This window comes from Hypomesus nipponensis, chromosome 16 (genome assembly GCF_054491055.1).
Source record: "Hypomesus nipponensis isolate SF chromosome 16, ASM5449105v1, whole genome shotgun sequence".
Lineage (NCBI taxonomy): Eukaryota > Metazoa > Chordata > Actinopteri > Osmeriformes > Osmeridae > Hypomesus > Hypomesus nipponensis.
The window spans coordinates 5,414,228-5,431,020 of NC_140376.1; the positions used below are offsets into that span (position 1 = coordinate 5,414,228).

The 16,793-nt window shown below is 49.2% G+C and overlaps 1 protein-coding gene across 4 annotated transcripts in view; it reads right to left on the bottom strand.

Moving 5' to 3' along the window:
- Window positions 1-16,793, bottom strand: part of rabgap1l (RAB GTPase activating protein 1-like) — a 74,570-nt gene that overhangs the window by 21,086 nt on the left and 36,691 nt on the right. For all 4 annotated transcript variants that reach the window (XM_084675714.1, XM_084675712.1, XM_084675713.1 and 1 more), the window contains 4 exons: window positions 7,074-7,184; window positions 4,290-4,364; window positions 2,941-3,066; window positions 1,699-1,842 (listed from right to left, as the gene is read on the bottom strand). In XM_084675714.1, coding sequence (XP_084531840.1) covers window positions 1,699-1,842; window positions 2,941-3,066; window positions 4,290-4,364; window positions 7,074-7,184 — 456 coding nt within the window. The remainder of the gene's footprint in view (window positions 1-1,698; window positions 1,843-2,940; window positions 3,067-4,289; window positions 4,365-7,073; window positions 7,185-16,793) is intronic.

Here is a 16,793-nt window from a genome sequence, read left to right on the forward strand (position 1 = left end):
AAAGAGGAAGATTGATAAGGAGATGGGCCGGGGAGAGGGGGGGGGGAGAGATAAGAGGAAAAGGAAAGGGAATATAGAACAGCGAGTGATGATGAGGAGGTGTGTTTGAGAGAGGTAGGAGACGGTGAGGGGAAAACGACAGTGAGAAAGCAAGAGAGAGAGAGTGAGAAAGAGGGAGAGAGGGTGAGAGAGAGGGAGAGAGAGTGAAATGCAATGCTGATGTCAGCTCTGCATGGGAACACCCGTCTCCTCCATCGCTCCGACAACCCGTTCACATGGCAACACGGAGCTAAAAATATCCCTCCACCTCTATAAATAACCAAAGGAAGGGTCTCTATCTGCCTCTTCTGACTGGCTCTAGATGGCGCTACGAGTGTAGGTGTGTGTGTGCATGCGTGTGTGTGAATGTGTGCGTGTGTCTAGGGGCATCGACACTCTTGAAACACGCGGTCTGCCAACAAACGTTCCCATGCGTGTCAAACTGAGATGGAGTCCAACAGAGTCAGCAAGTTGGGGAGGTGGTTTGGATGTGGGTCGGAAAATGCACACAAACGTGTAAAAGTGCACGCAAAGAGCACACAAGCACAAGGCACCGAATGCACGTGTGCGCAGTATTTCGACGACCTGAGGTTAAGACTGTCACTGTGTCATGGGGGGGGGGGGACACACAGGGGGAATTAACAGACCGTAACACACACGCATGCCAGTGAGGTCCAGATGTCTACTTACCAACTAAGACAGATAAGACAGAAGAAACCAAGGGGATGGAAAGACAAGAGAGAACTTGAAAGAAGAGAATGACAAAAATGACAGAGAAAGGATAGTCCAGTACAACGTGAAATGAAAGAAAGATGACAAATAAGGTGCGTGTATGTGAGAGAGAGATAGACAGGAAAACAGAGATAAACAGAGAGAGAGCAAGGGAGAGAGAGAAACAGAGATTTAGAGACGGAGTGAGAGAAACAGAGATTTAGAGATGGAGAGAGAGAGATCGAGATCGAGAGAGACAGAGAGAGAGAGGATGAGAGAGAGAAACAGATTGAGAGACAGAGAGAGGGAGTGAGTGAGAGAGAAACAAACAGAAAACGAGAGAAGCAGAGCGAGTGAGGGAGAAACGGAAAGAGAGAGAGAGAACAAGGAGAGAGGAGAGCAGAGGCAGCCTATCAGAGGAAGCGGTGAGCAGGTCAAAGACAAGGAGCAACAGATTCTCATCATGCGGCTCACTGGCTGAGAAAGGCCCAGGAAACTTTTAATTGTTCCGCCTGGGGCTGGGGATAGAGAGGGAGAGAGAGAGAGGGAGGGGGGTGGGGGAGGAGGGGTGAAAATGAAATGAAACAAGGAGGAGGAGAGGCAGAAGCACTAAGAGAAGCCTGTAGAGCTCCCCCTGGGGGTGGCATTCAGGAGTGCCGGGGTAGGGATTTACTAAGGGTGTACATGACGGCCCCTGAGGTTCTTGTCACCGTTTCATCTGACGTGGTTTTTTTAATGAGATCTCAGAGGCACGTTGAGACGCAGGGAGAAGGGGGGGGGGGGAAACGTGAGCCTTCCTGTCTTCCTGAGAAACCCAAGACGGTGTGCGTGGGGGAAAAAACGCTTCAAAAGCAAGGTCAGAGGCCCGACGGCGGCAATTGGCCGCTTGGTGCGTCTCTGTGTGGAAGCGCGAGGGGAGGGGGGGGTGAACGTGTCGCTGCGGCCTACCTCGCAGAGCAGCAGGTCCGTGATGTGGAACACCATGCAGAGGGGGAACTTGGCCGTGAAGAGGGTGAGGAACCACTGCGAGGCGTACATGTGGGCCTCCAGGTTCATCTCCTGGAAGTGGGACCACAGCTCGGGAATCTGCTCCTGAGGAGGAGAGGAGAAGAAGATGAACGAGAGGACTGAGAAGATTTCGACGTCCGACACATCGTCGTCGAAAGGCCTACACCTTTCGAGACACAATCGGCTGCAATGGGGCACCCCATTAGCTGACTGGATAAGTGGACATACCATGTAGGGTGAGGCCATATAGCAGCGGCCTGGGTTTGAATACAGCCTCGGCCCTTTGCTGCGTGACTTCCCTTCTCACTCTCCCGGCCTTTCCTGTCACACATCACTTCCAACTGTCCCATAAAGCATGCCAAAAGATATTTCTTGAAAAAGTGCCACCAACTGTACTGTATATTCTGGCCCATCTCTCTTGCTGATGTTTTGCCCGGGATGGCAAGAGTAGCTCCTAGCTAATTGCCTGTATTGTTATCGGACTGCTGTAACTACTGTATGGTTGAGTAGAATGATTATTTTACTGAAAACAATAGTGCGTGTGAGAGAAGCACGTGGCCATGCTTGGACATGAGTCAAGCATGTGCCAGGCTGTTACCTCAGGGGCTAAATCAACTTAACAACTCACACCTTGTAGTAGGAGCAGATAGAGGACGGTAGCAAAGAGGAAGAAGCCATGCTGTAAACACTGGCTTGACTCCAACCCGTATGCTAACCTTTAGCAGTCGATGCTAACTCCCTTGCCATTGGAGACTACTACTCAATACTAACCCAGTTTCATTTAACGCTGAAAGAAAGCCACTTAAGGAATAGGGGGGGGGGGGGCGTAAAGTGGGTTTGAGTGCCAAATTAAACTCCAATTAGGAGTGGATTTAGTCTCAACTCAAGTCAGAGTCAAGCTGACTCCGACACATGCCTTTACTCTGACTGACCATCGCACCTCCTCCCTGAGAGTAATGTGTGTGTGTGTGTGTGTCAGTGTTCAGTGGGTCTAGGGGTATAGCACACACACACACGACACACCAAAAAAAAAAAAGTTTAAGAGACAGGCACCGAGCCAAACACACACAAAACAAGGTTATTGTAAAACCCCAAACAATTCAAATGCATCCGGAACAATCCCTCTGTATTCCTCTGAAGGTTTGACGGAGACACTGGAGGGCAGCTGCAGTGCAGACTGACCTGTAAAAGTCTCTCCAGCTGGTAGAACTTGCAGTGTAGGTCCTCAAAGTTGTTCTTGTACAGAGCTCTGAGTCCGTAGTCATACATGATCTTCACCAGCACGCAGAAAGCCTGCTCCTCGGGCATCTGAACAGAGGGGGGGGGGGGGGGGGCAAATGAGTTGGGTGACGAAGAACGAAAAAGAAGATCAGAACAGAACACAAGGCTTCTTCATCAGGAGTGATCATTAAGAAGTGTTCACTCTGCGATACCGTAAGTCATTTGAAGTATTCAGTGTATTTGAAGTAACTGAGAATATGAACATTGGAAATACTGGATATCGAGGCCCGTCACTCTTTGTCTCAGTGGAGATGAAGTTGGTGGAGTGGATGAGAAGAGAGGCGAGGCCTGAAGACGAGGGCATTTTAATCCGTACATGACAAGAAATGGGTGGATAGGACGTGTGTGAGTGTGTGTGTGTACAGACACACACACGGACAGAGGAGGGTGTTTAATCAGTTCGGCAGCCTGTGTGTCCCGGGCTGAATGGGCTTCTGCAGGTAGACAGGCACAGCCATTAATATTCCTGACACCTCCTGGGCTTCCTGCATTCAAAAGGACCTCTCCACTTCTCCTTCCCTGCACCCCCCCCCCCCACCTCCCCGATCACTACACACTCCCCCCTCCCCCATTTTTCACTTATCTATTTCCGATTCTTGCCTTCGGAAGGACTTCTCTTCTTTTCTACCTCCACTTCTCCTCTCCCGTCTCTGACACTCCTCCTAGCTCCTCTCTCTCCTCTCCTCTCCGACACTCTCCTCTCCTAGCTCGTCTCTCCTCTCTCCTCTCCTAGCTCGTCTCTCCTCTCTCCTCTCCTAGCTCCTCTCTCCTCTGTGACACTCTCCTCTCCCCTCTCCTAGCTCGTCTCACCTCTCCTCTCCGACACTCTCCTCTCCTAGCTCGTCTCTCCTCTCCTAGCTCCTCTCTCCTCTGTGACACTCTCCTCTCCCCTCTCCTAGCTTGTCTCCGCCTCCACACATTCTCCCGTCAAACGTTTCCTTCTGTCACGACACGTCGCTTCTCGAGCCTCCTCCATCCCTCCAACCTCTCTCCTCTCTCTCTGCCAACTGAAGCTCTCTCGTCCCAAGTTTGGTTGGATTCCGCCCCTTGCTTTGGCTCCGCGAGTTCATCTCTCATCCTTTAACATCTGTCTCTGACTTGGGGTCTGGTGAATGAACCCCCAGCCCCTCTGCTCGGTCTTCCCCCTCTGTTTCGCCCCTCTTAACGCCCAAACAGATGGGTCATGGACATATGGTCAGATGACAGCGTATGAACCTTTGTGAGGACACTTTGACGACAGGCCGACTTACGTGCAATAGCAACACAGCCGCCAGAAAGGACTGTCCCTGACAGTAACCGATCTCCTCGTCGTAGACAGAGTAAGCCTGGGAGAAAAAAAGAGCACAAATAGGACATTGGAGACCTTGAAAAATCAAATCCCTAGACACAGGACATGATAGTTAGACTGCGTCTTCTGTAATAAAGTTACATAAAAGCAAGGGAGAAGAAAAAAAGAATACGGAAAGAATTTACACAAACTCCTAATTGCCTCTCAATGGAGTTTTCCATTTTATCCACATCAGTCTTTTAAGAAGAAAGACCACAGCTCGTGGTGCCCCAACTGCCTAACCCTAATGTAAATGTGGAATCGTCAGCATGTTCTCACACACCTCAAACAGCATACAAAGTACATTTCCATTTAGTCATTTAGCAGACACTCCTATCCAGAGAGACTTACAGTAAGTACAGGGACATTCCCTCCCGAGGCAAGTAGGGAGAAGTGCCAAGGACACAATGTCATGGCCGGGAATCGATCTGGCAACCTTCAGATTACTAGTCCGAATCCCTAACCGCTCAGCCATCTGACTCCCTGACAGAAGTGCGGTTTCCTGCGGAGGCTAGATTGTCTTGGCCATTAGCTGTTTCCTGGGACAGCCTCTGGGGCTCTACGCTCATGGCTGTCTTTAATCTGGATGTGCAATCAGGAGATGGTAGAGGAACTCGGCTAAGCCCTGCTTTTCAAAAGGACACATTTTCACACAAGAGGGACCGTCTTATCCTGATCTGATAAAATGGAGGCACAAAGTCAGAGTGGTCAGGGGGTAAGACCAATAATGATATCAGTTAATATAGAAAATACATATATATTTCAGTGTGGATAACAATAATATATGCCAGGGTATATACTCCAGAATAGTTCGGGAGACGTTTTTGATTGGAATGTGTATGAAAACCTGCTGATGGTTTACACTACAATACAACAAATGTAGCGTACAATCATTGCGACTGCGTTAACGTGAAAGTCACCTATAAAGGGCAACATGCCCAAAAGGCAATGAAAAGACATTTGTGAAATGTCAACGTGCCCCTCGCAGCTGGCAGGGGAATTGGCATGGCAGTAATTGAGGAGATCACTTTAGCTAGCTGTCTGGGGTGCAGTTGGACAGATATACATCTGATGGCGTATACCATCGTCTCGTGCTCACCGCCTCGCACACCGGTAGACTGATAGGGGTCTTGGACAGCAGACACGGCCCATTTATCAGCGCAACTCATTTTCATTTGTTTAGGTTAGGGAACGGCGTGACTCGTGTGATTCGGTTAATGGCAGCGAACTTCTGACCTAATGTTCACAACGTGAGCGGTTGTTATGTTTGGTCTACTTCTGAGCTTGTTTATTTATAATCACGGCCAATCAGTATTGGGAACGATTTCAAAAGGTGCACTGTGGAGTTACCTGAGATTTGTAGGCTTACCTTATCGCTTTGTGGGATTCAAACATGTGGCTTTTTAGGGAACTACCTAACCCTAGCAAGAGGCAATCTACATGTATTTGCATACAAATGAGCACTCGCAAATGACCAACTCTATTCCAGGAAGGGATGTTGAGTGTTTCTGAAAAGTTCAAACTTTTGGCAGAGCAGAACAAAACTAAAGAGGCATAAGTCTCGCTCATCGGTAAAAAAACACATTTGATTTCAGTTGTATATAGTAGTTGTATATAATGTGTCAGAACTCTGTTTGAAACAATGTTTTATATGTAGCATGCAACTGGTTGCCAGTCTGTGATTCTTCACTGGTAAATCACAGCTTTACAGAGCTCATTTGTCATTAGCAGCAGTTTCTGTTTATAGTTGTGCTATTGATAGAAATATATATGAACATATGTTTGTCTGCTTCTCTAGTGTGTTATTTGTAAGTAGACTAAGCTTTTCTGTTCCAATACATTTTTGTGGGCATCAGACACAATTCGAGCAGATACACATTTCCCACCAAACTAGCTCTGGTTCTTGAACCTGTTCCGTTCAGGACGATTGGAACCATGGCGCTATTTTGCAAACCAGGCTTTTCCACCAGTTTTGAGCAGATTCAGCTGAACAACTGTAATCGAAGATGTGTCATCAACAAGCATTAACTCTCTGACTCTCTCGTTCTACTTTCTAGATTTTCCTGAAACTCAGGAGAGGACCAGATTGTCTCCAAGCATTGTGTTTCAGACTTGTCCACTGCCTTCTCCATCTTCTCTTTCCAACCTGTAGAGTATGTCGCGCCATTGTCAGTTTGCACTTCATGTTCAAGGAAAACCCGCAATGTGGGGGGGTTTCAGCTGGGAACCAACATTTCAAGTTCTGAATTTAAGCAGAACCTGCAAAATGTCAGCACTTGAGTCAGCACAAGCTTGGCACGGTTTATAATGAGGTGCACAAACCGTAGGGAAACCTGTTCTATGTGGGTGGGCTAAGAACGGGATGGCTTCTGCTCGAAGTTCCCTCCAAGTCTGGTTTGATTGACTTACAATTACATTTAGTCATTTAGCAGACTCTCTTATCCAGAGCGACTTACAGTAAGTACAAGGAATGTGGGATGAAGTGCCTTGCCCAAGGACACAACGTCATTTGGCACACTGGGGAATCGGACCTGGCAACATTCTGATTACCAGCCCGACTCCCTCACCGCTCAGCCATCTGACCTCCAATTGACTTGACTTTGGGTCAAACTTTGATTTAACAATAAGGCTCATCAGCGTCTCCTAGCATGTAGACGCATCATCAGAGAGTGGGATGCACCTGTGAGCCGGCGTGCCTCGGACGTACCTTGCAGATCTTGTAGAGGGAGTCCTGGCCGTCACCGGAGTCTCTGAAGTAGTCGTGGGCTGGGAAGGTCCTGTGGATGTCCCGGGTGATCACCCCCTCCTGGGCTGAATCCTGGAGGAGAACCAAAGAAGAACGGGTGAAGACTCGGTAAAGAATCCAAGGAGACCATCACAAATTGAAGACACTTCAAGACTCGTCTCCTTGACAAATGAGAGGAACTTGTTATTACCTCAGAGGAAGAAAAAAATAATAATTTAAACCCCCCGAGGAAACAGATAATAAATAACCACATTTAGACATTGCATTACCAAGCCTGAAAGACTGAGGTACAACATACATTTGATCAAAATATCTGTAATTTTGCCACTTGGTGGCTGAGTGGCTTCAACCCCATATTCCTTTATGACAAACGCCAACAGACCGACCGACTGCAGAGGACCTGTGTGCTGTTCCCTGTGGTTTATCATAGCAAGCGTAGCTCTGAACGCTTACTGGCTGTCCCAGTCCATTCATCGGCAGCCTGAGTCTGGCCTTCTAATCTGCAGCACGGCGGCAACAACACCTCAAGGAAGACTGGCTGCCTGGCATCCTCACATAGCCCACTGTAAGCAGCAGATAAAACAGCCCTGAGCTCTGACAGCTCGACACGCTTGTCTGTGTGTGTGTGTGTGTGTCTGCAAGCTGGTGTGTATGTCTGAGCGTGCAAATGTGTTGGCAAGCTGGTGTGTCTGTGCGTGATCGAGTATAAGAGTGTCAATGAATGTGTTTGTGCATTTGAAAAGTGTTTCTGTGTGTGAGTGTGTGTGTGTGTCAGACTGAGAAACGTTTGCTCCCGTTCTCTCTCTTCCTCCTCGGTCGGAGTCGCCGAACTGCAGAGCCTGGGTCCAGTTCGATCAAACCTGGGGAGCTACAAACTCACGAAGTGAACGGTCTCAAAGCTGAGGGTCCGCCCTCCCCCCCCCCCCCCCCGTCCCGACTGCCGTCAGGAGGATCAAATGTTGTGCGAAACAAAGCTAGCTAGACAAACCTCAGCCATTGATAACGTGTGGTGAGACACCACGCCGTGCTCTACTCCTCTGATCCACTTTGTGCCAGATAGCCTGAAAGCGCTCGTTGGTTTTAAGCAGGCAAACAAGCCATTTAAAAAGGTTTGATGCAGACTGCTGGCAAAACTGCATGAAGCGGTTTAATGAGATTTGAATTGAGAGGGAGGTATGACACAATGTATTATACAGGGAAATTGGAACTAACAGTTTCTTTACTGTGGTGATTGGGGGCGGGGGTGGGGCAAAAACGATTAAGTGTTAGCATTTTTTTTTTATGTACATAGTGCCCTTAAACCTGAGACGATATCTTCCCTCGTTGTGTCTCGTGTTGCTTCAAACAAACAATCCTGAGAATGAACACAACCATCACGCACACACACTGACACAGAACTCTCCATCCCCATCTCAACTAAGTAGTACAATAATTAAACAAAGAGCAATATCAATCAGGGGCAGGATAAATCTCGTTGACAGGGTGAGTTGTAAACAGTTTGATTAAATTAACGGTGCATGTCACTAACAATTAACAGCGTCATTAGTCAACTAACGCCAATAAATAAAGCTATCGGCCTTGTGTCTACTTCTATGAGACACAGGGTTCTAAGTATGGGACAAATTGATAAACGATGGTATGTCCATGATACTCTATGTGGTTTGTGCATGCGTGCATCCGATTGTGTATATGTGTTGTGCGTCTGCGTGGGGGTGGGGGGTTGTGTGTCGGCTACTTCTATTGAGAGGGTGTCCTAAAGTGTGTGTGTGTGTGTGTAAGGGTGGGGGGGGGGGTATTGTGTAGCCTACTTGCACTGTGTGCACCGTCTCCTGTATCTCGTTGACCTGCTTTATTTTCCAGTGGAGAGAGAAGGTGAGGCCACAGGCCCGCGACTCGAACCGGCGCGACAGAGGACAGCATGTGCTACTGTGTGACTCGTGTTCTGCCCCGGGCGTAAAGACCACACTCCCCCTTATCCACTCTTTTAATAAGCACCACTTACGTCTGAGGAACATTGTGCACCGAGAGTTCGCAGGCATTCCTGCAGGCGCGTGCCAACACACACGTGAACACACACACATCCCTTTCAACATATAGTGATGCGTCATTCCCGTAATTATATAATTGCATGAAGAAGAAAAAACACACGGTGTAGCCCTGAGGTCAGACCCAGGCCTAACTCTACATTGTGGTAGATGACAAGATAAATATGCATGCATTTGGAAACAATATTAAGTATTAACTACGGCAGGGGAATTAAATCAAGACAGCTGATGTAGCAGGCTAAAGCTGTTCCATCTATGATAATATTATAGTGCTGACAGTTTGTCCTCCAGGGACGAGGAGAAATGACTGTGTGTACGTGTGTGTGTGTGCGTAAGTCGGTGTGGGTGTGTGTCCTTGTTTAAGCATGTGTGTCTCTGTGTTTCCTAATAGTCACTCAGCTCCATTTAAGCTGACTGTTTAGGGGAGAGGCAGAAGGAGAGAGAGAGAGAGAGAGACCAGGACAGCCAGAGAGATAGGGGTGGGCCGAGACTTCCTCTAATTGCAGCCAGGGGGCCATACTCAGACACAGCATTACTCAGCCCTGTCGAGTCCACACAAGCAGGTAACCCATTTAACGTCCCGTCCCCCCCCCCACCGCCCCCCGCCCCCAACACAAAAAATGCTGATTTAGCCAAGCCCTTGCTCAACCTCTGACTTGTGACTCACACCTCCTCCACCCACCTCGAAGCTTCCTACAACTGCCCACCCGCCCCAAAACTAAACTGCCTAACAGCCCCAGCACTGCCCACCAGCCTCTGAACTCCCCACTGGTCATAAGCAGCCTTATAATGTGCCTCTCGCCCGGCCCTCTCATGGGATCAAACTGGGAATTGAGTGGAACACCAGCAGGGTGAATTGAGGTCAGACCATTAAGGGATGCTGATGACTTTTTCGGTGTTTGAGCGATGTGTTATGCAGAGGCTGGGGAAATTGTGCCAAGCTCAGACGCAATTTACAGTACATAGCGTTAAACAAATAAGTACAACGAGTGCCCTGAGGAAGGGTCGTGTGTTTCTAGAGAAAAGTGAAAAATAAATTACAAATAAATAAAAGAAAATACAAAAATAAAACGGTCATCCAAGCTGTAAATAAGCTGTAGGCATGGCGACTGGTTATTATGCAAAGAGAGGAACCTACTCTGTTATCCTCCTCTCCTACTCCTGTCTTCCTCCTCTCCTCCCTCCCTCTTTCTTGACGCCGACGCCCCCCCCCCCTCCCCCCAATTTTTCTGAAAGTCTGGAGATGAATCTTTCATCCTCAGAGCCGTGGCGTCAAGCCTCTAGTTCTCAACAAATCGTATTCATGAATAAGCAGGGGGAGTTGAAGGGGCTCCAAATGGTCATTTAGTCACTAACATCTGTGAAGCCAGCCTTCGGCGCACAAGAGAAGGAATATGTGGGTGGAAAGGTGTGTGCGTGTGTGTGGGCACATGTGTGTGTGTGTGTGTATATATATATACGGCCAATCCAATATCCAATAAGATGTTGTCAGCCCCCATCCCCCACCCCCCTTTTGTGTAATTTCACTGCGGTGGATGGCGAAGCCTAAATCAGAGCGAGCCCTTCTCCTGTGGCCTTGCCTCCACCATGTTGATGGATGGAGAGAGCCACAGGCTCATGGCTGATCTGAGGCAGGCCCGGCTGCTGTCAGCTCGCTGCTCGTTCAGGAGGAAACACAAACCCAGCGACCTCCGAGGAAGGGTTTGAACCCGTTTCTGCCACGCGTGGCTGTGAGTCTCTCCATGTTTGCTGTGGTAAAAGGTAGTACTGTGAGTAAAGTCAAAAAATATATAACCATCAAACAATGTTTTTGCAATACGAAGTGTATGTTTCTCAGGGAACTTACTTCACAATTTGTGAACAGTTTATGAACGCTCACAACGTCGAATCAGGTCTTTCCGGCTTTCAAGCCTGGACGTACAACAAAGGTGGATGGATCATAACGGGTTCTGGCCGTGCTTCGGATATCCCCCATCCCCACCGTCCCACACGTTTCGACAACAAACCACCATGTGGAATCACAAACTGTGGCTGGAAACAGCTGTCAATCCTTGACGGTGCCCTTCCCAAGGTTGCACGGCGTTGGCGTGCGCTGACTGGAGCCTGCTCGGCTCAGACCCACTGCTGAGAGGCAGCCGGGCTGAGCTAAACCTCTGAGTTGGGGCTGCATGTGGGGCTCAGACAGACGACGAGTCAGACCCCATTAAGCCCGACGTGACAGCCAGCCTAATAAGTGTGGCAGGAGATCCTGCCTGACAACTGCCGCTGGCATCCCGCCGCAAGGCTAACCGTAAGTAGCATAAGACGGCTAGCTGTATTGTGCGGGCGAAAGACGGCTCTCTCTCTGTCTCTGCGTCGGCTGACGAGAACTCGCAGCGGCAATTGTTTCCCCGGAAGTTCTGCTCGGTTTGACATGCACAAACCTTTAAAGACAAGGATTTAAAAAAAAAAGACTGGAGAAGCCAGGTTACTATGAAACACACATCTGAAGCATCCTGATCCCTCTGTGGCAGTGTATCCCGCTGGTGTGTGTGTGTCTGTGTGTCGTGTGAGCCTGTGGTTCTCCAGCAGGCTCTGAGAGGCAGGCTGGCGTCCTCAGCCAGGCTGGGGGAGATCTGGGCTGTCACCAGCAGTCCACCATGCTGTGCCATGACCCAGATCACCGGAGGACGCCAGCGAGCTCATAACAGCCCCTCGATGCACAGAGAGGGCGTGCCGGAACAACGCTTGCCTTCACGCACCCTGAAGAGAGCGAGGCCAAGGGGGTGCGGGCCGACTCCATGACACACCTGACCGGAGAGAAGTTTGGTGGACCACCAAACGCGAGAACACCAAAAACGCTTGCCGGAGAGCGATGACGTCGCGTGCCGGGCGAGGGCAAAGGGGTTCGTCTGGCACGATGTGCTGGAGACTAAGAGGCCCCCAGATGAACAGGAGGAGATGTTGAAGGCACTTCTGTCCGAGGATTACGCCCCCTTGGAACGTCTCCCAGGAAGTGGCTCCCCAGCTCTGTCTCACCAAGCTGGAGGCTTTCATAGATTTATAGATTTGGTTTGTGTACCTGAATTGTTACACTTTGCACTTGTGTGCGCAAAGCCAAACCCTGGCAAGCCAAGAGATTGCGAGCTCAATGGAGATCCCTGGGCATCGGCAGTACAAGTTACAGAAGTGACATCTTCAGATGTACACTGATGCACATCCAATATGTAGGAGATTCTTTTTCCTTTTCTACATTATGGAAAGATGCTATCCTTTTAACGACAATGATCGAGATGGTTGTTGATGTTTCGTCCTGAATTTCAGTGAAATAGAGGATACTTGCCTTTTTCTCTGACGTGAAAGCAGCGTCAGAGAGGGCGCTTTCCAAGACCAGTTCCTGTCGTGGTGAAACAGCACGCAGAAGTACTGACGGCTCTTCACAGATGCCGTGCTGATATCAGAGGGCGGGAGGAGAGACGGAGCTCGACTGCTCCGACGGGGAGGAAGAGGGGGAAGGAGGCGGAGAGGGGAGAGCTGATTGACGGGAGGGATATTACAGGGTCTACTTTTCTCCCGGGTGAAATCCAACACCTCAAAGGGAAGACGTCATTGAAATTGACAAACAGTTGCATTAACCTGATCACATAGGGCGCCACCTTGCCATGGAGCCACAAAAGAAAGGTGGAGACGGAGGAGGATGAGAGGGAGAGGGGAAAGAAAGAGAACGGGCGGGAGAGAGAGAGAGAGAGGACAAGGGTGGGGTGCCTTTTAAGCTGTGCCAGAGTAGAGACAGATTAATCTTGTTCATGCATAATGCATGCGTGCGCAGTGTGCGATCGTACTTACGGACTGTTATTAAGTGTGTCACGGGGAGAACATGGGGGGCATAAACATACCTTGCACAGACACACACACACACACACGCCTTGAACTCAATCTGGGTCAGGAAATGCTAGAGAGCACCCTAAAGTGCCCGGCTGTGATCCAGCTATATCTTGACATAGAGTTCACCTTTAGCACTGCCTAGCAATCTAGGCCAGTCCTTTAAAGCACGTTACCATCAACAATGGTACTACCCTGAATGAAGCAAAAACAACCAGTGAAACACAACGATAACAATAATCCCTGGACACGCCTGGATGCAGAATCACTGCTCAGTTTTCATCTTCCAAGGCAGGCAATCATAAACGAGATATTCAGACGACGGCAGTACGTTAATTAAAAATCAAGTCCCTCCTCCAAGACCTTTGTCCTTCAGCGTGGGCCGCGGCAAGGAATTTGTGGGGAGGTCCCTCGAGGGGACACAACAGCTGGTCCTCTTGACAGAGTGCAAACTCATCCGTCGCACTGTTGTCACCGTGGGTTTTAACAGGCCGAGCGGTTATGCATTCTAATTGGTTTGAAACTGTAGGCGTGTTCCAAGTCGGAAGATGCACTTCAGGAACCGGGCATGCCGGATAGGAGGGTGGAGCGTCACTCACTCACTCACTGACTCACTCACTGACTCACTGACTGACTCACTCACTCACCCCCCCCTCATCCCCCTCCCACACCCCACACCCCACACGCCTCCCACACACACACACACACACACCCCTCCCACACACACACACACACACACCCCTCCCACACACACACACACACACACACCCCTCCCACACACACACACACACCCCTCCCACACACACACACACACACACACCCCTCCCACACACACACACACACACCCCTCCCACACACACACACACACACACACACCCCTCCCCTGGCTGAGAGAGAGCAGAGAGAGCCCTCCCAGGACACCTGGCATTTTCTGCATTTGTGTTTTACCGGATGACATGAGCTTGTGTCTCCCTTTAAACCGCAGCCCTGGCTGAGCTTCGCTCCTGTGGGAGACACACTCCAGGGACGGGCTAATTGATCTGGGTGGACAGACAGCACTCCTGGCGAGCTGGGGCTGGCAGCTGAGAGGTCGCACAGGTCGGTCGGACTGTGTTTGTGTGCGTGTGCGCGTATGTCAAAGACAGACGGGTCTCAGGTCACCTCTCTGACCTTGCCGCCGAAGACTACAGGAGTACACAGTGTGTTCACCCAGGTTGCGCCTCGTCTTCACGGACACGGGTCTCTTTCTTCATTGTACCCCCCCCTGGCAAGTGGGTGTCACTTTACACACACCATCCTATAGCAGAACAGAAGTGTCGCTTTCAGTTCAACGTACCTAAATATAAACAGCTTTCTGAAGACGAGTAAGGTTTGGGTTAGGATTGGTTACAGCTAGCGGCATTGATGGGGTGGCATTGGAGGTATATGGAGCCCCAGTACACCTCGAAATGTGTAATACTTTTTCAGACGTGAGGAGTGTGTAAAGATGTTCTACTTTAGTTGCGTCGACTGAACAAAGAAACAGTTACCTCCAGTCTCAACACTAGCCATCTAAAGAACCCTACTTGCTACAACAATGATAGAGTTGGTTCATGGCAGACGTACAAAGTTTGTCATCTGCCGAGTTAAAGGAACCAATCTTTTCTTTTTTTTTTTTTTTTTCCTCTCTCCCCGAGTCCATTTATCCTCAGAACAAATGCATACATGAATGAATAACAACGTAGCTATTTCGGAGCGGCACAAATATCCATTTTAATTGCACCCTATTTATAAACTTCAAATAAACTCCGAAAATCCTCTTCCTTTCCAGAGCTCCAGGTTGCCATAGCTACACTACCTCGGCGAGGTCGTAGCCTGTTGTGTGCAAGCATGGTGAAGGATACACGGAACATACCGTTTTTTTTCCAGGAGATAAGACACGAAACTGGAGCGTAGACAGTTATTCATATGTTACCTTAACCTCCGACCCTTTCTCTCTCCATATTTTATAACCACGGAAACGCAAACAGGCTTTCATCTCCGTCCATTGTCATGCTAAGAGCTCTGTAGTGTAAGCAACAACTGCTATGTTGGGCACACGCGTGTGCAAGTTGGCCTGTCCATTTGTTTTTCACACAAACAGATATTCTCTCCAGGCTTACTTAGAGACAATGCATCGCGTGTGTGTGTGTGTGTGGGGGGGGGGGGGTAATTTATTTCCAAGCCACATGCACTGTTCTCTTGTCGATCCCTACATTTACAGCAGCCCACACAGACAGTGTCAGGGAACTGTTGGTTTCTTAAAAGCAAAGTAACACTGGAACACACAAACAGACAACCACGGGCGCGCACCCCCCCCCCCCACACACACACACACACCTTTCATCCACTGCTCAGTCCTCAATGCTGACTGTCTAACTCAAAACTCCAAGGACCTTTCCTTTCAATCGCTCAAAGGCTGCTCGTAAGAGCTAAAGCTAGTGTTCTTGATTATCTGGGCAACTGGGCAAACACACGCACGCACACACACACACACACACTTCCCTGGAGAGGAAGTTACAACCTTCCTCCAAAGCTGCCACTTGTTGGCTAATTAAATAACGTTAGCACTCCTTAGGGAGCTGCAAGTGAATTTTCACTTTCTCTTCCCCCCTTCCACCCCCCCCGTCTCTACTGTGGGTCTTCATAACCTGTTTGTTCAGCTCCTAATGACATTAGTTGGTTATTCCATGGCAGGCTCTATTTTGGGAGCTGAGACACATGATCCCTTGGCTGGGCTTTTCACAGAAAAACAATGAAGCTGGACTCAGATGACACACGGCTCTCCAACAGGGTAACAATGTGAGGTTCCACTTAGGAGAAAAACGCCTCAGATTCTTAAAAGGGAGGGAGAACGCGCACGCGGTACATCTCAAACACGGGCGCCGTCGGAAGGAAGGACGACTGGGACGAACACGAGGTTTGGAAGCATCGCTCTCGGTTTCCATGACAATTATAAAGCCCCATTATAAATCGTTTCTCTGTCTTATCTTGAGATTTACCCTGGTGTCCTTCGTCAAATATACTGCCGTAGCCGTTCAGCAGAGACATTCAAAAACATCATTTTAAGGAGAAGGGTTTTTTAACTAATGAAATCAACATGATTTTCTTTTTTTTGTTTTGACCTAATTAAGGCTACTATATTTGTAAAGAAAATACCCCGCACGCGCGTTCACAAACACACACACACGTGAATCAACAGAGCTGCAACTGATCATGTGCAATTTTGAGAACGTGCCTGTCTATTGTTCTACAACACAAGATGCAAACATTCCACAATCCACAAGCTGTCGTGTGTCCCAACAGCCAGGCAAGCTCAGCAGGGCCAAATTAAGGCTTGTGTGAGCTCTTTTAACCTCTCTCTTTAACACACCACACACAGACACACACACACACACGCCATTGCCTATCCCTCCCATTTCCTGTGCAAATGCCATGGCCGTGGCACTAACCATACTGATGATGGCTCGGGGGGGGGCAGAACACTAATCAGCTGCATGGCAGTGCGTGGGTCATGTGATACGCGGCTCTGGGATGCAGAGCAGGTTGCTGCAGGGGCTATTCTGCTGTCGTATGGTATTTAATTCTGCTAGACGCCCGTAGAGAAGCTTTGGGACTAGACAGAGTCTGCCAGTCCACCTGGAGTTGGGGCGGGGTGTGCGCTGTGGATGTATGAGAGGGAGAGAGAGGAGATTACCATAACCCAAATGCATCACATACACTTTACTTAAAAAGAACTGGCTCTACCGGGCTAGAC